The following is a 24776-nucleotide window of genomic DNA, read 5'->3' on the forward strand; positions in this document are numbered from 1 at the left end:
TCTAAAGTTTACCAGAGACCATCTGGATGATCCAGAGGAGCATTGGGAGAAGGTTATGTGGTCAAATGAAACTGTAATGGAAGTCTTTGGTAAAAACGCCACACACTGCATCTGGAGGGGGAAAATGCTGAGTTGCATCCCAAGAACCCATACTCACTGTGAGGCATGGGGGTGGAAACATCATAGTTTGGGGCTGCTTTACTGCAAAGGGGACAGGATGAGAGACGGGGGGTGCTTTAATCAGTGAGAACATTGAGGAAGAGACGTGACTGAATCTTCCAGCATGACAAGGATTCTAACACATTGCCAGGGCGATAAAGGAGTGGCCATGTAAAAAGCATTTCTAGGTTCTGTTCTAGCCAGTCTCTGGACCTCAGTCCAATAGAGAATCTGTGGAGAGACTTGAAAGTCTGTGTTTCTCAGCAACAGAAACATCAAAGTTCTTGAGAAGATCTGCATGGAGGAATGGACCAAACTCGCAGCTACAGTGCAAACCTGGTGAAGACCTACAAGGAAACATTTGACCTCCATCATTCAAAAACCAGGGACACATTACAAAGTATTAAGCTGAACTTTTGTCATTGGCAAAATATATATTTGCTGCAATATTACACAAATAAATTCTTTTAAAAAAAATCTTTCAATGTGATTTCAAGGATTCTTTTTCACATCCTGTCTATTGAAGGATGAAACGATGAAACGTTTATCAATGAAAAAGATTAGACATCTCTTATCTTTTTAAGGACAACTTGTGAAAAGTAGCTGAAAAATACTCTCCACTTTTAATGTCAGTATCAAAGAGATCCAATTGGTTTATTACTTATACACAGACAATTAAAGATGCTCTATTTTTCTCATTAATTACATTATTTACTGTACCCACTTAGTGTAAAACGCTCTTTATTAATGCAAATGTAATGTGAATCCTTTTTTGTAACAAGTGCAGGCAGTCCAGCTCTATACATGTGTTCATGTCCACATCCATGACTGCACATCAGAAGATTAAAGTAGAGAAATGACAATCTTGAGGCTTCGTGGTGGCAGTCCACAAACCAGCGTGTGACGTCAAAGTGCTCACATACTTGTTTTCCAAGCAGTCAATCATCACAAATGGGATTTTTGTTTGCACTCACCAACTTTCACTTTATTTTTTTCACTTGTATTTCCAAAAGGTATAATTCATTGCAGCTGTTTTTTGTGCTAAACATCATTTTGTGGTTTTAATTTACCTTATTTTTGGCAGAAAGTGAAATAAACATAACTTCTCATTTTCGGGAATCAATCATAACTGGTCAGTCAGGAGCCATTATAAACTTTTAAAGGTTCATATAAATTTAAACAGGTTGAGTCTTAGGTTACCTTTACTATTGTTCAATTTAAGTAGGAATGGGTCTGTAGAGTGTAAATGCAGTAAACAAAAACAGAACTAGACTACCCCATTCATTTCCCCTCCTATCATCCCTCTTTTAAATCACATTTTCCTTAACCTGTGATTCCTTTTTCTGCACAATGTTACTGGTTTTAAAAAAAAGTCTTTTAAAATCTGCGTTTTAGTTTGTCCTTCTGTTTAAAAAAAGACGCAAGACATGTAATTCTTGGAGCAGCAGTTTCACTGTGATCATTCCAGCAGTTTAACTCCAGGTCAAATCTCAATAGGGTTTTCCTTTTCAAAATAAAAGTTCATGGCTAAAATAAAAATAAAAAATCAAGCAAAAACATTTTTTTAAACTTTTTATTTCTGGAAAAAATGTGTTTTCTCTTTCCTCGATTGGAACTCATGCGTTGAGCAAAACATCTAACCCCCAACATACCATTTTGTTCTGTCATTTAGGAAATATGAAAAATTCTTTTTCTACTTCATAGCTTATTGCAGAGCTGCAGACGTCCGTATGCGACTCAAAGGAGGAGGCGCTTCGGACAAAGCAGGCAATGGAGAAGCAGCTAAAGGAGGCCAACGCTCGCTGGGACGAAGAGAGAAGAAGAATTACCCATCATGCCGATCAGACCAACAAGGTCGGTGCAGGGCGCACTCGTCTAAAAACACTACCTCAGCATTCATGTCCACTGACAAGTTATTAGTACAAAAGACACACACAAACTGCTAAACTTTGCAATCCCATTTAGCCTTTTAATGCTGCATAGTCTAATCATACTGCTCAGATTTTGATTATCATAAATTTATAAATTTATGAGACCTCAATATAAAAACAGCAACTGTTTTACTGGTTTAACCTGCTATTTTATATTAAATCTCGTTTCAGCAGAGAAAGTTGAACATCTTGCTCATAAGAGTCTCTCTTTGTAAAATTCAGCCTCTAAAAAAAAAAAGTCCTGTCTGGGTTTAAACTGGATTGACTTTAATGTATGTTACGGTTTTATATACTTGCAGACTCCCGTAGTCTTTTAAATTGCTATATATCCCTGATTCTGTCTTGTAAACACGTCTACTGTCCCCCCAAAAGGGAATCATTTTCTTCAGTTTCACACAGTTGTGCTTCTTTATTTGTGTTTATTATTATTTTTTTTTAAAGTGCAATTATTATCAACATTTTTACACAAATAGGCCATTTGACACATTTTCTATGTAATTTTTTTTTTTTTTACCCTCAGGCTTTCTCATTTTTCCTAAACCAGACGGGTAGACAGCGACAGTTGATTAGGCGTGGCTCACTAAAAAAAGAGCTGTTGTGTCTGGGATCAGGCTGTGTTTCCAAACAGTCTTGTCTGTTTGCAGCTCCTGCTTCATATAGAAAGGACAGAGCTCTGTGATTTTGCCCTCCGATCTCCTCTCCTTCCAGCCCTTGGTAACCAGGCCCACCTTGAACCTAACTTTGTAGCCCAACGGCCACTGAAATTCCTACACGCGCCCTCCTTCATCCTTACTCGCAGAAAAAGCATCAACCAGCAGTAGTTGGTCTGTGTAACTGTGGCTGATAGAGTAAATGACTCATCCCCTTAAATGGTACGTTGCCATCATTTTAAAAACAGCTGGAGCTCAATTTTAAGGTACTTTGTGGTAAACAAATGTAACATCCAGCAAAAAAATAAAAAAGGATGACCTTTAGTTTTAAAACTCCTTTTATGGTTGCTCATAAAAAATTAACTAACTGCTGTGTAATTTTTTTTTTTTTTTACTTGTACCTATGAATTACTTTATTTCAAACAGTTTTTGCCCATGTACTTTGCTTGCATGGACAAAATAGACTGCTGTTTTTCCCATCAAAAGCTGCTGCTAAACAGAGAGCTTGGGATCTGCAAAGGGAGCAGAATCAAGCTTTCTCTTTCTACAGTATAATCAATGACATCTTTATTAAAACCTCTCTATTAACCGCTTACTAAGGCTCCCAGTTATTACGGAATCAGATCCTAAATGATAACTATGAAATGGGGAATTCCAGCCAACTAGAAGTGGAAAGAAAATTGTGGCAAAATTCTGTATATCAATGAAAATGATAATGATGAACAGCAAAAAAAAGGGCGAGGCAAAGGAAGGTTGGAGGTGTGTGAACTGAGAGGATTGTGGGGGGAAAAGTAGAAGAAAGGACCGTCGGAAAGCTGTCAGTGGGCCATCTGAAGGGAGTGCGTCGCCTGCTGACATTGTTTCCATGCTGCTCACTTCAAAGGACTGGGATTATGACGAGAGCGAGGGGCTTCAGACAATGGGTGGAGAAGAAAATAACATCAAAGTTAGCCGTGCATTTGAATTGAGATAATCCCAAAACAGTTGTTCTGTGTGGATGCTGCTGCGGATCAGATGTCCCTTATTTCCTTGCCATCCTCATTCTGCTATGTCTAGCCAGAACGCCGTTTCCTCTGCAGCTCTACTGTACTCAGATCTCTTAAATATGGGTGTTAGCTGCAGAGACCTTTAAATCTCATAAAGGCCTTTTTTAGAACAACGCTACTTCATTTAAGTATGCTTATTATGTGGGTTTATTTTTCTTTTCTTTTTTTTTGTAAATGTGACGTTTAAGCGAGGGAGTATATTTGTGTCGTCTGGGTGGAAATGTTGGGTGCCGTGTTTCCGTGTCCGTACATGGATAAGTCTGTTTTTGGCATCTTTCCGCAGACGACAACCACGGTCATGTTTTTGAAGAACACATAGTGTAAACTGTTGCAGAACACAAGCTGTCGATAGTCCATTTTAAAATGCCAACTCGTGTTTGTGTGTGTGTGTATAAAAATGCAAATAATTTTATATTTGAATCTACATCTTTTATCCTGTGTACAAATTATCTGCTCTCTATCCCATGATATACGGTACATTTTGAATATATGCAATGGCATTGTGACAAAACCGTTAAATGTATACGATTACTGGACGCAGTGGCCCCTCCCCCCTCGCGTTCCAAATAGGACAAACCCACCGGCTCCAAAAAGCCAAATTCCCCGAGACCTCTCTTGAGGAATAAACTGCGATTACTCAGACATTGTTTGATAGAATAAGCATTCATGCTCTAATACCTTGTTTGAACATGTTCTTGCTAATCTTCATTTTTTTCATTATATTTATTTTCTCAAGTTATAAACTGACCAATCAGATGCATCAATAAAAGCATCCAATGTTCAAGGCGTTTGACAGATTCTTCTGCTTTCAAGTGGTGGGAGGGTGGGCTTCCAACAAGGTCACTCTTGATTGGTGAGAGTGGTTGTCACGGAAACGGGACTCAAACCGATTCGGACCAGTATTATCAATGACATCTTTATTAAAACTGCTTATTGGTTTCTCCTGGAAGTTTCTGTATTGTGAAAAAATAGCGACTGAATTGACTTCATTTGGTCGGAGTCAACATCACACTGACTCGGTCCAGTTCAGTAGACAAAACTCACTAATGTGCTTAACATCTGACTTATCAGAAAATACATTCAATTTTACTGTCATGTTGCGACTAATAACAGTGAAAACAAACAGAGATTTCTTTAAGAAGTTAGAATTATTTTTAGAATAGGAAAAATATTTGTGGTTGTCCAGGAACTAAAGTTTTGAATTCTTTCCATAGACTGTAAATAAAAATGGACGAAACATGTGTGACATCACCCGTAGAAAATGCCTTACCTCCAGTTCCAGCAAAGTGACGCCAGTTCAGTCACCATTTTTCCGCCTTATGGGCGCCGCCATTTGAAGCCAGACGACAGTGATTGGTCAGAGTAGGTGTGGGTCATATTTCTAGGGCAACTACTGTCGCCATGAGTTAGGTTGTTTAAAATCCACACCCCATCCACTGAAAGCCAGATCAGGAGGGTCTGTCAATCAAACGTTCGAGGTGGGGGCCAGTGGGCCCCACATGCTTTTACTGAGGCATCTCATAGGTCTGTTTACAACTTGAATAACTTGCAATAGAAAAGAAATATCACAAAGAAAAAAGATTCAACTAACTTTGTGGCGATATGATAGTCTAACTTTTTAAGCTACATTGATACAGTATAGATATTTGTTGTTCATTTAGCATTTAAAACTAAATAAAAATGTATGCAATTAACAGAAAAACTTTTTTTTTCCTTCCTTACTGGCCCTTTTTATTTTAAGCAATAAAACAAAAAGCCTTTAACCTGCATTTTTAACTCTTTAGGACTGCTTTGTTCTTTGTTGTTAAATTACAAGTTACAAGTGTGTTGTTTTAATTTTATTCAGGTTTTCTTTGCAGTGCTGTAAAAAATTTTTACCGGTAAATGTATCTGTAATTGACCTGACTTGGTAGAAGCGAGCTCGCGATTTGACGTCTTTTGTTTGCATCACACGTAAATAAAAAAGCAAAGACAGTTTAAGAAGAGAAACTAACAAAGTTTCCTAGAAACCGATTTTTTACTTCCCGATCAATTTTATACTTTTTCACCTGCATTATCTTTTTCGAATCTGTGTTTTTTTACTTCTGTTGCTCGATTGATTTTTAGATACGCATCTTTATGTTTTCTGTCCCTACCAGGAACTTTATTGAAAAATGTTTTGAACTGTTTCTGGGCTTTAATTTATTCATAGTTAGCTGATGATACAGGGTCTAATGCAGTTCTGAGACATGATTAAACCTCTCCAGACCAATTCTTTGTTTTCCAATAAGGGGTAATAAACTCCTGCATCCTGTTTTCATAAATCTATGGAAATGAACCAATCTATAATTTAAAGACCTCCTCACATATTACTCTTGAAGTCTGCTAAATTACCGTCTACCTATTGTGTTGAGTTTACTGACGCAGTCCTTAATGTGGTTTGAAGTGAGGTCTGTGTAAGCTACTGTTAGAGACCATGACATTGTCAGTTTTGTTTGAACCTTTAAACGCGGTCCATCCCCTTTACATTAGCCGTATGATTAAAAGGCGCCACTTAACAGTGAGCTTTGTCTGTTGATGGAGGGACTGCTGTGGCATGTTTTCAGTTTTTAGTTGTAGTATTGCTCTCTTGCTGGTGCCATTTCTTTTCATTATGTATGGTTACAGGTGTTTCCGCTTGTTTTGCTTTTTGTGATATGCAGCGATTAAAATTAAATGTGAAGTTTAGTAATGAGGCTTTTGGGATTACTGTGTTTGTGCTGCCAGTTTTTTTTTTTTTTCTTTTCTTTTTTCGGTCTGCCTGTCCTAATGTGTGTGAGTGTGTGTGTGTGCAGTATTCCATGTATGATTGTGAATGTGTGTTCACCTGAAGTATGCCGCTGCCAAATCTGACAGAACTGAGGCCCATATTAACCTGCCAAGTGGAAGGCTCACACACACACACACACACACACCTACTCACAAGCCTTGTGTCTTTTCTCTCACACACCCTGTCTTTCCAGCGCCGAATCTTCAAACTCTTTCCATCTCAAAGTCTGTTTCTACACACACATTCACGAGCCCACATGCTTACCTCACTCTGCCAATAGGAAGAGGTGGCTGGTGAATAAACAATGGCACTCCGCCCATAGTGTCACCCGCCTGGGCTTTGATCAGCACCGCTGTTCCTGCTCCCCACAGCACTGCTTCCTGTCTTTCTGCCTGCCGAATGTGTGCACACGAGTAGACCCGCGCACACACCTTTTGTATGTGTGTGTGTGTACGCTGACATGCGAGCACCGCCACCGCCTTCTCTTCACCGAGTATTTATCTGTAGTGCTCTCTCCTCACACACCTTTGAGTTACTGCCTCTTTTTTTTTTTTTTCCTTTTCTATACTCCTGCATTCTTTAACACACACCTTCATGTCCTCTGGCTGAACTGATACGTTACATAATGCAATAGTGACCAATGTCTGACACTGTTTGAGGATGAGAGGGAATCTATGAAGTGTGGTGGGCTTTGTACACCCGACAATACATTCTTGGTCAAATTCACTGTTGACACATTCTGTGTGATTTGGGTGCTGAGCCTTTGTGCATGCAGTGTTACCCAGGGATCATGTGTGCAGAGGCTCGCAGGCTGCAGTTTGTCTGCACTTGTGCAGGTAGAGATGCATTCATAGGAAGGAGTGGCGGTGAGGGATCAAGGTGTACCGCTGCAGAGACAGGCTTCAAACGGCTGTTTGCATGCCTTCGACCCCTTTGGGTTCCCACGTCTGTCCTTCACCGCCGTCAAGCCCTTTGTGTCGAGTTGAAAAGTTGCTTCCTGGAGTGGGTCATCCATCGTTGTTCCTCACTTTTTTCTCCACCTTGTTCATTAATTTTTGAAATCCTTTCAAACGTTATTGGTTTTTGTCCCGTGTGCGGGGAAACATGTGTTCCAGGTGGCGTGTGCTATAGCAGGAACTACAGGAAAGGCTCCCTTGAGTGCTTTCGCAGATGTTTCCACGTCCGTCTGCAGCCTGATTTTATCCACATGTAAACATGTGTGGATTCAAGTTTGAACAGAAGTTTAAGTTATGACAGATTCCTGAACTCGTATGTATTTTTATTTATCTGGTCCACAAAGTAGAACCACATTCTCTTAAAAAAATGCTGTCTTTTTTTATTTGATATTTCTTAAAATTGAACCTCTTCTGCCACTTTTAATGAAAATAAAGAACTATTCTTTTTTTAGTGTTTTGTCGACTGACTAGCGTTGAGGTAATCACCATGTAAAGTGTTCATAAAGTCCCTTATATCTTTGAACATGCACGCAGTTCAACACGTGCGCTTTGTGTTGTCTGCCTGATGACTTTTCCGGATGTGGCCAGTGTTTGATCCACATATCAGAGGAGTTGGAAACAGGAGGAAGACAACATCCCAGGATGCTACAAGTAAAACAGCTCATACAGACCAGAGTCCATTGGCAGACAACAAGCGGAAATTACTCACCAAACCGCAAGCCCAATGCTTCTCACAGAAAAACCATGATGATGGTAAATAATGTGTGTCCTTCCCTTGAACCTCAGCTCTTGAAAAATCCCATATATATTTCAAACGCTGACACATCTCAGGGTCCAACAGCACAAAAGTACACAACAGTGAAAGTTTTGGGGGGAGATGAAAAGCCAAACAGCTAACCTAGAAAATGATTTTCAATTGCTTTAGCTCTTCGAGGAAACCTCAAGCATTCATACAGCCAGCTATGGCGTCGTTGTTGAAAATGTTTTGAAAGTTTTCATCTGTCGACAAAACCCCAATCTGTCTTTAAGAAGAATTGTGAAATAATCAGGTATGCAACAATCTTAGTTTACCTTTTGCAAAGTGTTGCTCAGCTTGTGCTGAAGCTAACTCTCACTAAACACTCTTTAATAAACAGAATACATTTATGAATGCCCACACACAAACAAACACAAGTACACACGCACAGACATATGGCACATATTTCGGAGTTGTTTCCTATTCTCTTTCTATCGTAGCTCACTGCATGTGAGAGAGACGGGGGGATAGAGAGCACTGTGTTCCCCCCTGTGGGCATAGCTGGGTTGCAACACGTCTTCATTAGTGCGGCAATTGTCTCGCTATTTTCATCAGTTCTGGGGAGGGCGCCTTCGTCGCTGTGCCGACGCACTCTCACATCCCAGAAAATGAATGTGAAAGTTTGATTTGCTGTTTGGGAGGCTTCTGCAGCTGCTGCCGTCATGCTACGTCTCCTCACTTCACTCCTAAATCCACTCTGGGGCAAAGTGCCGCAGAGCATCAAAGAGCGGAAATCCAGTCGGTTCACACCGAAATCGCTGTTATCTTTTGCGGTCGACTTGCTAAACCACACCTTTTTAGTCCTCCGCAGACAGACGGGGAAAGGCAGCGAGGCAAAAGTTTTCACTTTTCAAACACCTCAGGAGGGAGACCTCTGTCCTCCACCTCCTCCTCCAGCTTCTCTCTTCTTTACCTTTCCCACAATCCTTTGATAAAAGTGCAGATAAAAGAGTGTGTTCTCATCTCTCCGGCCATCTATCTTTTCTCGAGGTTATCACCTCTTTTATTATTTACTATTAGATCACACATGCACCACCAGGCTCTGCTAACGTTGCTGGCTGTGTGCGTCTCGCCCCTTGTGTTTGTATTTGTTCCTGCGCTCGTGTGTGTGTGTGTGTGTGTGTCCTTGGCTGGAGGCGGTGCAGTGTGAGGTTTTTGCTGCTGTCTGAAGTCGTCCAGCCTCAGTGTCATTAGAGGATCTCTTTAATCCAAGACTTTGGGAGAAACTTCTGACAGCACGCTGCAAATAGAAGGCCCCGCCACACTTGAAGAGCAGCTAAGCTCCTAACAAAACACCAAGTTTAAAGAGGCCCCTGGCCTTTTTTTTTTCTCCCCCCCCCCCCCCCCCCCTTCCCCCTCCCCATGTTGCTTTTACTTCACCCAAGGGAAACATGCTTGCCTTATCTGTGCTGGAGGACCACCCAGGAAAGGATGACTCAGGCATTGCTGCAATTGTGTGCATACGTTTGTATACTCTCATATGCCTCTCACATTTGCCGAACCTTTGTTGTTAATATTAATGCAGGCCTATACCTGCGTGGATCGCTCTGAGCGATGTATCTGTTACTCCTCGCTGCTCCTTTGAGCTCAAGTTTGAGATAAAAGACGGGGCCATAACGCTGATGGAGAGGTGATGGAGAGCCTCCCAGCTGCTGCGGGACGGCGAAGCAGAGGTATTGCCACTGCCCCAGCTTCTTCACCTCATCCACGTTCCTCCTCCGCCTTCTCGCTGTCCGTATTTTCACCTTTCTCGATCTATTTTCCTGCTCCTCCTCACATTATGTTCTCGTTTCTTTAGTTGACTTCCCAGATTTTGTTTTACAATAAATCTTCCCTTCACACACCTTCTTCTGTCACGCTTCCTTCTCCTGTCCTCCCCTGTCACGCTCCCTCCCTCTATATTCCCCGAATGAAATTGATTTCCCCTTCTTCCTGGCCTGTTCTCAATCATCCCAATCTGCTCAACTGATAAATACCACATCTCCCTGAGTATCAGGAGACACTTCAGCTAGGCCTCCTACACTTAATAATTCACAACCTGTATCCTTCCATATATCCATTATTTATGTGTGAATGTGAAGTTGAAAGACTTTTTTTTTCTTAAAATAAATGTTTTGAGCCTTTAGTTAAATCTGTGATGCCTTTGTAGGTGTGAACGGGGGGGGGGGGTCACAGGTGTTAACCGTACACCTTAACTGGCTTTTTGCTGTCAGTCGTCTTTTTTGTGGTCATTGGGATTCAAATTATACCGTATTTTTTTTTTTTTTTGAAGGGGATCAAAGACGTATCACATGTCCATCCTGTCTGACAGTGACTAACCCCCTAAATGTGGAGCTTTCTGACTCACAAAGCAGCCCCTGCTCATCAGCACAATCATCCCATGTTTCTATTAATGAAATGACAAGCGCTGAACTCCCACCCTCACACCCCCAAATGTGTTATGAATATCTCAAAAGAAAACCCACAACAAAGTGCATTTCACCACTGAAGCCTGTGTTTAACTGCCCTTCCCAGAAGAAGAGGTCCAGAAATTCTGCGTCAGAGTGCGGGGAAATCAGGCGGGGGTTTTAGAAATGGGGAGTTGGTTTCCTGGTGTTTTTCATCTTTAAAAGTAAAGGAAAATTGGCCCCAAGCATGGTAATTTTTTATATATGTGTGTACAGAGGGGTACAGAAAAAATCAAGGTAAGCCATATTAACAGAGGGGAAAATGAGGTACTATATTCTGAATCATTTCATCTTTCTGTCAGAAAGGTTGGTTTTATTTTTTTGTTTTCACAGGCTCATTTCCTAAAGACCCACTCTACTGTAAAAGCGTTCCCAGTGGCCTTTTAATTATGATTATGCTGTTTTTAGGCTAAGTTTTAAAAAGTGTCGTTTTCTAAGACATAGTTTCTGCAGAGCAGATTTGTCAATTGTCTCTGAATTGTACGCAGAACCTTCGCCCCCCCCCTTCCCCCTGATTATTACCGAATGTTTTTGAGAGCATCTCGTCACATGAAATGCATTCTCTCCGTGACACAAATTGACCTGATTATAGTCCAAAAGGAAACCAATTGAATGTGGTGTTCCGTGAGAAAATTTGATTCGAGCTATTAAAAAGAAACCAAAAAAGAAATGCTATTATTTAGTAAACCAACTACTCAAGTGTTTATTTTTGGAGCCAATATCAGTGATAGAAACTTCCACCAAAGCCAAAACACTAAAGTTGTTATCAAGTTCAGCAAAAATGTCTTGCACTAGATATTTAGTTGAATGTGTAGCTGTTTAGTTCAGTGTTTCCCCTTCGGTCCACTCTGGTGCTTTTCCTACAGGTGCTACCCAGGAGTTCCTCTTTGCCCTGCAGCTCTGCAGTCTGATTTATGTCTGCAAAGTGGGCCGTAGATGGGGTGGTCATGCCTTTCACCTGGACTGTGTTTCCTGAGACTTCCAAAAGAAACTGAAAAGGCAACACCTGGCCCTCTCACTCAGCTCCACTTGTATGGGGGGGGGGGGGGGGGGAGACAGGAGTATTGATGCTAAACAGAGGCCCCCACACTTGTTAGAGGGGTGTGCATGTGTGTGCACATCACTTTCTGTTTTCTGTACAGGCTAATCGAAGATGAAGTGTCCACATGTGCACTGAAAACATCTGGTTCCAAGCAATAGACAGGAACTGCGGCGCGTTATTACTTACAACAGAGAGGAAGAGAATGACCCAGACAACTTTTTTCCTATATTTCTAAATGTTAAAAACAAACATGAGTTGTTGTTTTTTTTCTTTCATTCACAACCCTTTTTCCCCTAAAGCTGTTTTACTCTTTGCGGTTTTATTCATTTAGCTGATTTTTTTCGTTTAAAAAGCTTTTTATACACTCACAACTTCTTATTTTTTTTAAATTATTGTTATTTTTTTAGATGCTTCAGGAAAAGCTGGAAAGTCTCCAGAGGCAGCTGCACAGCACAGAGAAGAAGCTGCTTAGCAAAGAGCTGGAGACTGAGGAGAAGGTAACAGAGACCCTCTTTTTTTCTGCCTTTTCTCTCCTTGTCAGCCTCGATGAGAGGAAGACTGTTCCTCTTGAATAAAAAAACTCTATTTCAACTTTCTACTTTGGCCTTTTTTTTCATTACATTTCTCTTTGCCGGGGCATAACCTCCATATTCTTCTTGATTGAGCTTTGGTAACTCCATAAACATCCATCTATGCTCTCTCATCACCTCCCCTGCTTCCTTTTCTGAATTTGCTTTGCTTAGCTGATCCCCCAGGTCCACAAAAGACAAGCCAAACAACTCATTTTCCCTCTCTTGCTGCCCTCCCTCATCACCCTACCTTTCCTTCATCGTCTGTTCAGAGCCGACAAAATGCCCCCTTAGATAATTCCCAAATTCCTTGAGAGCTGCCTCTCAGAGCCAGCGCCTAGGGCCAGGAATGCCACCACTGCCTGTGTTCAAAAGGGAAGCCTCTGTGTGCGCGCTCGCTCACACACGCTCCCTGTGGCTCTCCAGAATGCCCTGTAATCAAGCTCTGTTTTGACCTTGACACAGTCAGAGAAGAAAGCTCTAATGACTGCACTCACACAGGAGGTTGGCCTTTTTATCGCGGTATGTACACCAAAGGCCTTCATTCCTCCCTCTGAACCACCCACCCATGTGCACACTTTACCTCACACACCTCGGTGTGTGACTGCCGTCAGGTGAGGGGTCAGGAGCCAGCAGTCACTGCCCAACATCCAGACTAGATCTGGATTGTTTCCTGTCACTCCACCAGAATCTGTTTTTCACAGCACGGCAGTCTTTAATGCTCGGCTGAATCTCAATGTTTCAGCTACAATATAAAGTAATAAAAAAATTTAGTTCGAATTCTTTCATAACTCTTTTACCTCTAGTTTTTACATGTATGTAATTTACTTAAATTAGCATATTAACATACTTTACTATTAATATATGTTAAAAGAAAGTTGACTTTTGCCTTAAGGATTTTTGGATTAACCCTAAAAATCTGTTACTTTAACCAAATTATTTCAGTCAGGCCTTCTTAACAAAATAACTCAAGACAAAAAAAAGTAGCTTGGAATTTGGTCACAGAGTCTTTAAAGACTCATTCTGATAATCTTATGATCTATTGTAAAGGTGTTCCCATTGGTGTTTTATTTACCATGATGCCGTGTTTAGCTAAAATAAAAATAAAAAAACGGTCATTTTCTAGGACAATAGGGTGTGTCCAAATTTGGCTGCGTTCTTCTAGGGCTGCTTCCGTCACAGCGCAGCAGCAAGTGCTGTCCAAATTCAACGGCTCCTTCAAATGCGGCCAACGAATACGGCCTTCTTTTTCCCAATTTCAAGGATTGGTCTGGTGTATCATGCTATGCTGGCCAAATCCCAAGATGCATTGTGCCCGAACCCGGAGATTTTCCTACAACAATGGTGGACGTTGAAGCGGGACCCGGATGTGGAGATAATTACACCTTTTTATGATTACACCTCCAAGATTAAAAGTCAGATCAAACAAGCCAAGGAAAATTTGGAGATCCATGCATGTTTCACTACTCTCTGTTCGGGACTCACCGTTGCTAGGCAACAGTACATTCGCCGATGTAACGGTAGAATTATCTAAAGGCTAGACTCGTTCAAATTCACAGCCGTTAATATCCGGCCTGCCCGTTCGACGAAGGACCGTCGCCCCGGAAGGCCGCGGTCATTGAAGGATGCAGCCCTTGATTTTGGACACACCCATAGTTTCTGCAGAGCAGCAGTAGTTCATCAGAAATTCCCCTCTGAGTTATTGGCAGGACTCTTGGCATGGAGTAACCGCGCCCCCCTTCCCATTGCTGAGAGCTCTGTGTTTACACTCTCTCCCGCTAGCTTACAGCCCCTCACACAACCAACCTAACATTACTGGTTCAACAGAAATGGCGACCAGGTTGGAGCTTGTGGCCCGTCCAACATATTTTCTATGTAACAAATACGATTCTCAAACGGCATTTTTTTGGTCTGTTCCTGATTTTCAGCTTCATTTTTCTAATATATATGTCAGAATAATGCCACAAGAACATGTGAAAAACATAAGTTTTTCTCAGTGGTTTTCTAACAAGCTTGGCAAAAGCTGGAAACCAAAAGAAGAGACTTGAAGAAGAGCTTTTCCACACAAACTGGAGGAGTGACTTTTCTCTCAGTTTAGGTCAGGTGTGTCAAAGTGTCAAAAATCAGCTGCTTTTGTTTGCATTAGCTAGCATCATACACGCAGATGAAGTGCTTATAGTGTTTGGACTTCCGTGTTGTTTATCCACTTTGTCTCCTTACACTTATGTTGCTCTTGTTTATCTGCCACGATGTGGCTTTGTAATCCTTGTATCTCTATAATCCGATCCTTCGCATGCTAACAGAGCCGTTCTGCCCCGACTTCACTCAGATGTTGCCTGCCTTCGACTCGGGGGCCCTCACAGGCGCCTTTTGCCTCTAAAACATAATCAGCTCACTTCTGGTTTGAAATCTTTGTCAGGAAAAAATAGAACCTGAAAATAAGAAAGCTACAAATCCAAAATGAGCTGGAAAACTCAAATGTATTGTTATTTTTATTTACACTAGAAAAAGGCATACATTCTCTGTCATCCCTGCCTGCAAACTCAGCAGATCATTTCTTTCAGTTTTAGGAGAATATTAGGATTTGAACTGCTCAGACGTTTTCTTAAATGAGTTTATTTTCTGATGCAGGAAATTATTTTTTCCTGTTAATTAAAGATCTGAACCTAAGACAAATGTGTTACTGGGAACAGATATAGCTTAATTTGTAAGCTTAATTTAACAGTTTAACATTTACACTTTCTCTTTTAGGCCAGTTTGAAGAAAACTAACTGAAGCCAGGTCAGTTCAGCAGGTGGCCACCAGGTGGCTTAACACAGTTTTCATTTACTTCATTGTAGAAAGACAGAGAAAGAAAGAAAAAAATACTTTTTGATTTTTACAAAACTTTAATAAATCACATTAAAATAAAGACACACTGTACATGAAAAGAGAAATAAGACCTGAAAAGGTACCCCATTGCGGAACAACTAAAAAAAACAGTATGTAGCTTGTAATCCATTAGAATTGGAACACGAGGTTATTATCCTCCCCGATAGCACACAGAACTCCCTCCAGAGCACACACACTTTTGAACTTTTGAAGGTCATCGATCAACTTAAAATAAGCAAATTCAACATCCACATGACTTTTCAGAAGAGAAAGAAACATAAAGGGATCATCCACGCAACCAACAGATAGTAACAAATTTTTCCTTGTTACCCAGCTAGCGAGTTTTGCTGTTGCAAAAATAAAATTGAGATTTGGTGTGTACATGTTTCCTTCGGACCGTATACTTGGGGACAAAAACGAACAATGGGAAGGAGAACACCTCCCCGAGCCTGAGACACCAGTCTTCCAAGACTGTGAACAAACCCCTTAGCCTGTCACACTCAATTACCAAATGTGCCAGAGTTTGAGATGTCCCACAAAATTCCCATTTGTCTGATTGAGTTGGAACAAAGTGTGCTTTGTATCTGTTTGTAGCTATGGCACCATGTACAATTCTCCATTGGAGATCAGCGGCGCGTTTTTCAACAGGCAACTTGTACCGGGACCGCCAGCGTCCTTTTGGAGTGTGACCTGTTCCAAAAACCTTAGTCCACTGGGAGGCATCCATGTCTTTCTACGATTGCAAATGTCAAATTTTCACGCATGTGGTGTAGAGTGTCTTCTTTGCCAAAGGCAAGCAGTTTATCCTCATCCTCTGTCCAATCCTCGTCATTCGGGGAGACGGTCAAGGACGGAAAAGATTATTGCGAAGTACCAGTCCAGTCGTTATTGGGAAGTCGAAGAAAATGTTTCCCCTGGGCAGGAACAGATTTCATGACGTCATCCACCACTTTAGCAAGGAGTCTGGGACATAGACTAACCTGTGGTCTCGTGGCTTCCAAGGGTAAGAGCAAGTGACCCAGCTTCACACAACCAACATTTATTAATGCTGATCTAATTGAGTACGAATTCAAGAGATAAGAGTCAATCAGTGTTAAAAAACAAGGGTTCTTCGAGTATCCACAGTCCGGGAAAGGCATCCTTAGCATGAATAAACTTTAGAGCTCTACAGGCTTCAAGAAGTGAACTATAGAAAGGAGGGAGACCACTTAAATCTAGATGCCCTCTGGTCAAAAGGAAGAGCTGTTTGTCATAGCCAAGACCTCCGGCTCTTCTTGGGAGGATTCTGGCAGTGTCGAGCCATCGCATGCCGCTGTGATACAGCAGCCGCTGGGCAGTTCGCAGTCTGAAGGCCATATGTCTGGATGTGACGTCAAGTAATCCCTGCCCCCCTTCCAAAAGCTGCAGAAACAGGGAAGCTTCTCGTGTCCAATGTTTACCGTTCCAGAAAAAATTGGTAAGCACATGCTGCACCTTGGTAAGTAGATCCTTAGGAGGGGAGAGAACCAGCAGTTTGTGCCAGAGTATCGAGGCCACTAGGTTGTTTGCAATCAGGACGCGTCCTCTGTAAGACAGCTGAGGTAGCAACCATTTCCATTTAGACAACCTAGCACAAACTTTGTCCAACATCCCATCCCAATTTTTCATCTGAAACTCACTTGTACCCAAATAAACCCCAAGAATTTTTAAACCCCTTCTGGTCCAAACTATATCTACAGGCAATGTAGGACGTGTCCCCCCCCCATTCCCCGAACATGCAGGCCATGCATTTCGACCAATTAACCAGGGCAGAAGATGCCTTGGCATAGATCTAAGGGGGGTGACATCATCTTGATTGGTCAAAAACACAGTGACATCGTCGGCATAGGCACTCACTACCAATGGAGAAGAAGCTATACAGACCAGGTGGTGATCGCTAAAGGTGGTAGAAACAATGAGACTCTGAACCAGGCTGGGTCTAAGAGAGTCGGCGATGTAAAACCGACCCAACGCTTCATGGGGGACACCATCAGTGATCCTAAACCATGTGTGCTGCATGTCCTTTATGTGTTTGACCCTACAAGCATGGAATGAATATAGATGTTAAATAGTTTGAAAGAAACAAAGAAAGATTTAAGTCTTGTTGCACAACCAGATCTTGTACTTCTTACCTGTGTGGTTACATTACCTATCTCTAGTAACTTTACTGAGGTGAATTTTTACGTACCCCAACATTAGAAACCTTATTTTGTATTTACAAATTATTTATTTTTTTGCAAAGAAATAGTGGCATTAAATAACCATTTTATCCGCTCAAGTCTGCCTTAATACTGGGCGTTCCAGTAATTGTAGGGATGTGTTTGTCCAGTTAGGGAGATTATAAAGCCTTAAGGCGATGTCAAACAGCCACTACGTACATTTTGTGCATATTGCACGGATAAAAATCGGTCATAAGTGAATATACGGAAAAAGGGAAAAAAGTTGTCGTCTGTCTGTGCGTAAAATTTTCACAGATGTATCATGAATAAACCACGTCAAAACCAGAGAAGAAAATAAACCACACAAAGAACACGTGAATCAATTTAAAGTCTTCATCCCAGAATTGACTGAAATTCTGAACAGAACTAGCGAACCGCTTGCTCTGGCTTTGGGGAGGGTGAAAAAATGAAATATTTGTACCCCCTTGCTTACCCTTACGTGTTGTTTGCTACGACCTGACACCCGCAGCTTGCCCTTACAAAAAATGTGCATGAACATTTTCACTCTACGGGCTCATTGAGCTGTCAGTCTACGACCTAGATATTTTATATGGACCATAGACACAATTTCGCCCGCACATACCCCGAATCCACACATAAGGGTAGTTGCCAATAAGTCCTTACATAACTGATTAAGATGGTGATGACTTAGTTTATATGGATTTCAAGAAGTAACTTTACTTTAAACATAAACTTTCCATGAGTTACTGACCTTATGATTGTATTAGCTGCATTACAGATAAGCAGTTTGTATAGTTCAAACGGTCACACATTCAAATCTAGTCATTTAGTATTAATAGAAACACATAAATGCAGGAAAGTTTATTGAAAAGTTCCAGTTTTCTGTCAGCTTTAAGTAAACTCTTTCTATTTGGAAGCATTTTAAAAACCGTGTTTGCAAACTAAATGTTAAATCAGTGCATGAAAGGTGCAAAGTTTGTGAGTGGTGACATTTTTTTATGTACCGCCTTGTCTCTGACAAGGTTTTTGTTGCTAAGGAACAAGATGGGGGGGGGGGGGGATAAATCAAAAATGTCTTTGCAGAAGCTACTTGCCCCACAATCCATCTCGCGCACACAACGCTGACTTCATTAGCATGCATCAAGCTTCCCAAGGATGTGACAAACTTCATTTGAACGTTGAAAGTGTTTAAGGTGTGTTTTCCTTTTCTGCTGGAAGCTGTCAGAAAACATGCGATGTGACAGAAGTGAAAACAAGACAAAGTCAAAACCACAATTTAAAGACTATATATAGTTGAAATGTTGTCATTTTAAGATGACTGGGAGGGAAAAACAGCTGCCGCGCCTCACTGTCTTCAAAATTGTGCCTCATCAGGTGCAAACATTTTAAAGGAGCTGTGCAGATGAATCCTGATTTATCTTCAGAAAGTCAAAGTGCCCTTTAAAGCCATGTTTTTTCTCTACTTTGCAGTGTTTCCCCATCTCTTTTCTTTCTGCTTTTTGTCTCTCATCTGCAGTCTGTCAATGTCCAAAAATCTCATGAAGGGTTTGATCAACGGTGTCGTTCAAAGGCAATCTCACTTCTGTTCTAATGGAAAGGAGCCTTTTTTCCTTAGATCTTGTCGCATGTCTCCTTCCACATGTCAAAGAAAGAAAAAAAATTCATTCTTTAATAAAAAGAATAAAGGAAAAATTGTGCTTCCATGAAGACAGAAGTGAGAGGGACACTTGGCAAGGAACCTAAAGCTGGAGGAGAGATGTCTCCCGGGAAGGAAGTCAAACATCTCAGGGGAGTCGGATGCTTCTGTTTTGAATTTTTAACTCAGCCTAAAGATATGATGAAGTCAGACATTGTCTGCTTTTTCTACGAGCTACCATAGGTTTGCACAACAGAGACGTGCTGCTGCTTCCACCCACACACATTGCATAGAAAAGTAAGCTTTAGAGAGGAGAGCTTTGGAGGGAAATGACTGCGGAATCGTGGGCCAACGTAAAAAGAAAAAGAAAATGAAGCTCTTTCTAGCGCACGTCATGTTTGTGAGTACTCGGACATGGCACTCTGCAGGTCTGCGAACATGCTTTTGCCCATCTTGATGTATGAATGGGGCAGAAAAGGGAGAACTGCCGCACACACCAAAAAAAGAAAAAGGCATATAATTTAAGCAAAACGGATCTCTCATTGCTGCGGTGGCTGCACCATAGATGAACCAAGAGGAACTTCATTTTTGAAGAATCTAAGACATATATTCATAGTGGTTGGTAAGGGATGTGTTTATTCAGCCATTGTTTATTGCTTTGGTCTGAGGTAGTGAAGTGTGTTTTGTCTTGGCTTGCTATTCTGTTATGACTACAGACGCTGCTATAGATAGACATTTGAAAACCTGCACCCTTCTTTCTTTCTGTTCCTTTCAAATTAAGGTTTCTTTCTTGTCACTTTGTTATTTACCGGAACTTTCAAATCCTCTTTGACCTGATTTTTCCCAAAGCACGCGCAAAACTGATGCAAACGGCTGCTTTTTCAGCAGGTTGGAAGGCGGTTGAAAAAACTGGCAAAGTGGCGGCCGACTAATCTAGCGCACTGAGCCGAGACAAAGTGAGCTGCGTCATGTTGGGATCATTTAAATCGAGAGATGCTTTGAAGTGCTTCATCAATCCCTTTCATTGTGGCCAGGAAGATTAATTAGCCAAAGCAAGAACAATCAGTTAAATCCACAACAGGAAGATTATTTTAAGGAAGCTGATCTTTCTCCCCCCCCTTCCTCCTACGTTGCTTCATCCACGCTCCCCTTCACTTATAAAGACCAGACGAGAGCCGGTTTTCCCGAGTGTCCCCCGGTTACACCTTTGTGATATGTGGGTAAAAACAGTTGCCTTCCACAGCTGGGCGTTCATTCATTAAGCTCTGCTAAAACGCTCCTCAAGCTCCGAATTTATTGATTCAGCAACTCTTCAGAATGCTGTAAATGCTTTTACAGTACCGTAAAAGCAGTGTTTGTGCATCCACGTGTTTGCACGGCCGTACACCCAACACATGTGCATCCATATGTGTGTGTTTGCGGCCAAAAGCGAAGGAGGGGGGGGGGGTTGCTCTAACCAAGCCCTTTTTTCAACTTCTATAATCAGACTCTGGTTTAGTGGAGTGTAATTTAGCCCCAGACAGACTTCCTCCAGTCCTCCCCAGTGGAGATAGCTAGCTAGCTATTGAGCTGCTGCTGCGTTTGATGTGTTCTGCCCACCACCGCGGCGGCTCTGTCCTCTTCCAAACCCAGCTGCGTCGGGCCCAGAAAGGCTTTGTGTCAGATCCGGCTGCAGTCGCCGGCAGCCAGTAGGGGGGGTGTTGTGCGGAGGGCGCTCTGCAGACCCCCTGTGAGGATGTGAAGGAGCTGTGAAGAGCAGGAGCACTCCCACAAGGAGATAACCACAATGTGTCCAAGTGGGCTCAGCTGATGTAGAGGGAGGCAGAAACACATCTTCACCAGCATATAATACTATTATAATAATAACCAATATTGTTCATGTTATATTCTGTTTCTTTTCCAGGTGACCATGGTGCATCAGGAGTATGAGGGGAAGATCAAAGGTTTGATGCCAGCTGAAGTCAGGCAGGAACTTGAGGACACTATCACCTCTTTGAAAGCTCAGGTGAGGACTGACCGTCTGACCCTCACATGAAGACGAAGGGCGCTTTCCCACGCCACTCAGGGAACGGCCAAACCATCAGAAAATGGCGTGCAGCTTTTACTGCTTCAGCAAATAAAATAAGCAAAAAGAAGACAACCAAACCATTTCTTTTGCTGTTACATTGATAAGAGCCTGCATTACCTAAGTAAATAATGTTGGGGTTTTTTATGAGTTATTCATCACAAACTTTAAACCGCCTTTTCTCTTTGGTCCTTTGAATTGTCTGCATACATATACTTTTGCTTAAGGTCCCACTAGTGGTCTTTTAATCACAAATGTGATTGAAAAGACAAATTCCTGCTGAGTTTCAGAGGTAAAAGCACAGCCTAAAAGTCACACCTTAATAAATAAACAAAGCAATAAATATTTGTGTCAGCTATCTGATGACAGGTTTTATGGTGTGTTTACCTTTAAGCTTATCTTTAGTAGCAGAACAAGGTAGCCAAGTCTGTCCTCTGATAGTTTGCACAACAAAGGCTGTTGAGGTGGATAGCCCCATAAATAAATGAAAGAAAACGCATTTTATGAGCTGTCAGGGTCAGATGTAGCCTCAACTTCCACAGTTGAAGGCCCGAAGAAAGTTTTATTGAAGACCTCGCCAAAACAAAGCAACCTTTTGAAGAGGAGTGATCCAAAATTCTTCCACAGTAATACTGGAGTCTGCTTACATCATAAAGAATGCTAAAAATTGTTCTATAGCACTTATACATCTGCTAAAAGCTTTTTTTTTGTTTGTTTTTTCGTGCTTAGCTTTTGTTATGATCACAAGTATATGGTTTACAGAAGAGTTCAAGTCCCACTCCAATCATGTTTGGATCTTTTGCAAAATTCTTCCCAGTGTTCTTTTAATTATGATTATGCCATTTTTAGCCAAAAAAAAAAAGAAAGTCCTGTGTAGTTTTTTTAGAACATAGTTTCAGCAGAGCGGCAGGCGTTCATTAGAAAATTCTGAGTTGTGGGCGGGGCTGTTGCCGTAGAGTAAGCCTGCCCCTATGTCCCATCATCCATCTGTTTACACGCTCTCCCGCTAGCTTACAGCCCAACATTACAGATGCAACAAAAATGGCGAGCAATATTGGAGCTATGCAGCTTCTATGTCACACCTACAAGCTTTTTCCAACAGCATGGTTGTGTCTGCTCCTGATTCACAACTATTTGAGATGAGAAATACTCAGAACTGCAGTTTTAATCTTAATTTTCCTTACATACGTCCTCCATCATGAGGAAAGATGCTACAAGAGCATGTTAAAAACATGGTTTTCATCTGAGTGGATCATTAACCCTTGTGCTATCTTGTGGGGTCCAGATGACCCCACTCCCAGCGTTAAGTGCCACAAGACAGTGCGCTCAACCTTTTTTCTTTAATTATTTTTGATCTTCACTGGTGTCCGTGGATTACATAAAATCCTCTCCACCTTTATCCACCTTTGTCCTGGTAGGGATAACACATCAATGTAAGGGAGGGGTCATCTGGACCCTCACAGGTTAGCACAAGGGTTAAGGACCAGTACGTTTACTGCTGTATACTTTTGCTGCTCCTGATTCAAAATCCTATAGCCCAGCCTCTGCTCAGATCCATCCCTTTTTTTTCCACCTCTCACTGTTCAGTTTTTAAATATTTTTTGCTTTGGCATTAATTAAACTTCGTGGAAACAGCATTTTCTGCTTCGCTCACAGTCATTCTTATTTCAGCTCGGCGACCACAGCTCCGCGAACAGATATGTTTATGAATTGTAATCCCCGGCCTGTGCGGTTTCTCTTCTCGTTGACACTGTCTTCTTGGGTTTTGCGCATTAGCATGCATTATGTATGCTAGTTATATTATTTATTTAGATTGTTCGAGGAGGAAAAAAAAAAGAGTCAGGTATGGAGAGTTTTTATGTCTCACGGAGCCTTTGACCACACCAGTAAGTATGCCTCAACAGAGTAAAGTGCCAAATGAAACGTTAGAAGTTGAGCTGAGGTCTCCCCCACAGACAGGAATGTACGCTCGGCTCCACTCCTGCAGTCTCAGAACAATACAGATGCTTTCGGAGCTGTGATTATTCTGCCAGGCTCTTGATGCTGTGTAAATGTAGATGGAGGGGGAGTGTATTTTCCCTTCAGCAAAAGAAGAAAAAAAAAAGCTTCATAAATAAACCTAAAATTTGTAGCTAAACAGAAGAATGGTGCGGCCTCCTCTGTCAACGTCTCAAACCCCACTGACCTAGTCCGTAATGTGTCATGTTGTCCCAAAGTGCTTTAACCCCGCTGCCCTATCTCCTGACCCCAGCTCCTGCTGTCTTGACCTCTAGTCTCAACAATCGAGCTTTTCTTTCCTCCTCCCTCATCCTCCAACTTAACCTAGAGCCATCTAACCTTCTCTGCTTCAAAGCTGTTTCCATTCTTCTTTCATAAAGATTGTGAAAGCAAACGATATTGGCTCATTTTTCCCCGTCTTTTGAATTGTGTTTGCGCAGGTCAGTTTCCTCCAGAAGACGGCCTCTTTGCTACAGGAAGAGCTGAATGCCTGCCGCAGCAGGAGGTCGGTGTGATGGCTTGGACTGTACAGAAACGTGTGTGTAGTTCAGGGGCCAGTTTGGGACAGGGTCCTTAGAGCTCAGTTATGCCTCATATTTACATACACAGCGATCAAAGACTAGGATTCTGAACGTTTTTTTCTTCTTTTTTTTATTAATGGGTTTAAAATTGATGTTTTTTTGGTCACAGGTAACGATGAAGGAGCTTCAGCCTGACCTGGAGCGGGACATGAAGGACCAAACTTCTCATCCAGTGAGAAGATTACTGGCTAGTATAAGTACTTAACACTCCCAATGCAAGAAAAAGTCACCCTGAAGTTCAATCTTATGTGTTTCCACTGTCAGTTTTTATATTTTTATTTTCAAAGATATTTATTTACTTCATGCTGGTTCCATGTTCAAATGTGTTTTGAAACCTTCACTTTAACGTTGTGACTGTTAATGTGCACTCACCTGCCAAAAAGTACTCACATCTTCTGCCATAGATTCTCCTTTTGCAAAATGATAAATATTCTGTTATTAAGATTTTGATGCCTAACTGGAGATATTAGATTCAAGTGGCCAGTGAGCGTATGCACACAAAAGTTGTCATGTATTCATAAATCCATGTTGTTTTTTTTTAATAAATAACTTTCCATCATTTTTCTGTTGAAAGTTTTTTTTTTTTTCCTCTTCTGGGCATGCTTTCCATCCTAAACTGTCTCATAATGAATCCCCCCAATTAGAGGAAGTTTTCTGTTGCCTTGGTTTCTTCTGTGACCACAACATGCATGTTAACCAAGATTAGTGCTGCAGCCAAAGACCTTGAATTCCCATCTCCCTCATCGCCACTTCGCAGCACTTCTGTGCCTGGGCCCCATTTGAACTGCATTGAGCAGTCAGGGGCTTGTGGTCGCTTCTGATAAAGAGAGCTGCAAGTCGATTGTTTGAACCTCGGGCCAAAGGCAACACTCAGTGGTCCCGGTTTTTCTGTCTTGGCCCCCTTTTTTGTGTTTAACCAGCGGCTCCACTCAAGCCCAGTCTCAATAACTCAGGCTTTGGAGTTCACTTTAGCTGACATGTCTCGGTGCCTCCAACAAAGTCTGAAGGTTTTTTGGAGCTAATAACCGCTGATGGATCAAAGA

General features: G+C 41.6%; 1 protein-coding gene across 3 annotated transcripts in view; it reads left to right on the forward strand.

Annotated features, from left to right (window-relative positions):
• cep112 (centrosomal protein 112) overlaps positions 1-24293 on the forward strand; it is a 105320-nt gene extending 81027 nt beyond the window's left edge. Inside the window, exons 21-25 of one of the 3 annotated variants that reach the window (XM_011478215.3) lie at positions 1864-2013; positions 12223-12312; positions 20993-21094; positions 23593-23688; positions 23843-24293. In XM_011478215.3, the coding sequence (XP_011476517.1) occupies positions 1864-2013; positions 12223-12312; positions 20993-21094; positions 23593-23667 (417 nt within the window). In that variant the 3' untranslated portion in view covers positions 23668-23688; positions 23843-24293. The remainder of the gene's footprint in view (positions 1-1863; positions 2014-12222; positions 12313-20992; positions 21095-23592; positions 23689-23842) is intronic. The other 2 variants (XM_004071678.4, XM_020705326.2) reach the window with 2 other exon arrangements.
• Positions 24294-24776: the final 483 nt, after the last annotated feature.

This window comes from Oryzias latipes, chromosome 8 (assembly GCF_002234675.1).
Source record: "Oryzias latipes chromosome 8, ASM223467v1".
Classification (NCBI taxonomy): domain Eukaryota; kingdom Metazoa; phylum Chordata; class Actinopteri; order Beloniformes; family Adrianichthyidae; genus Oryzias; species Oryzias latipes.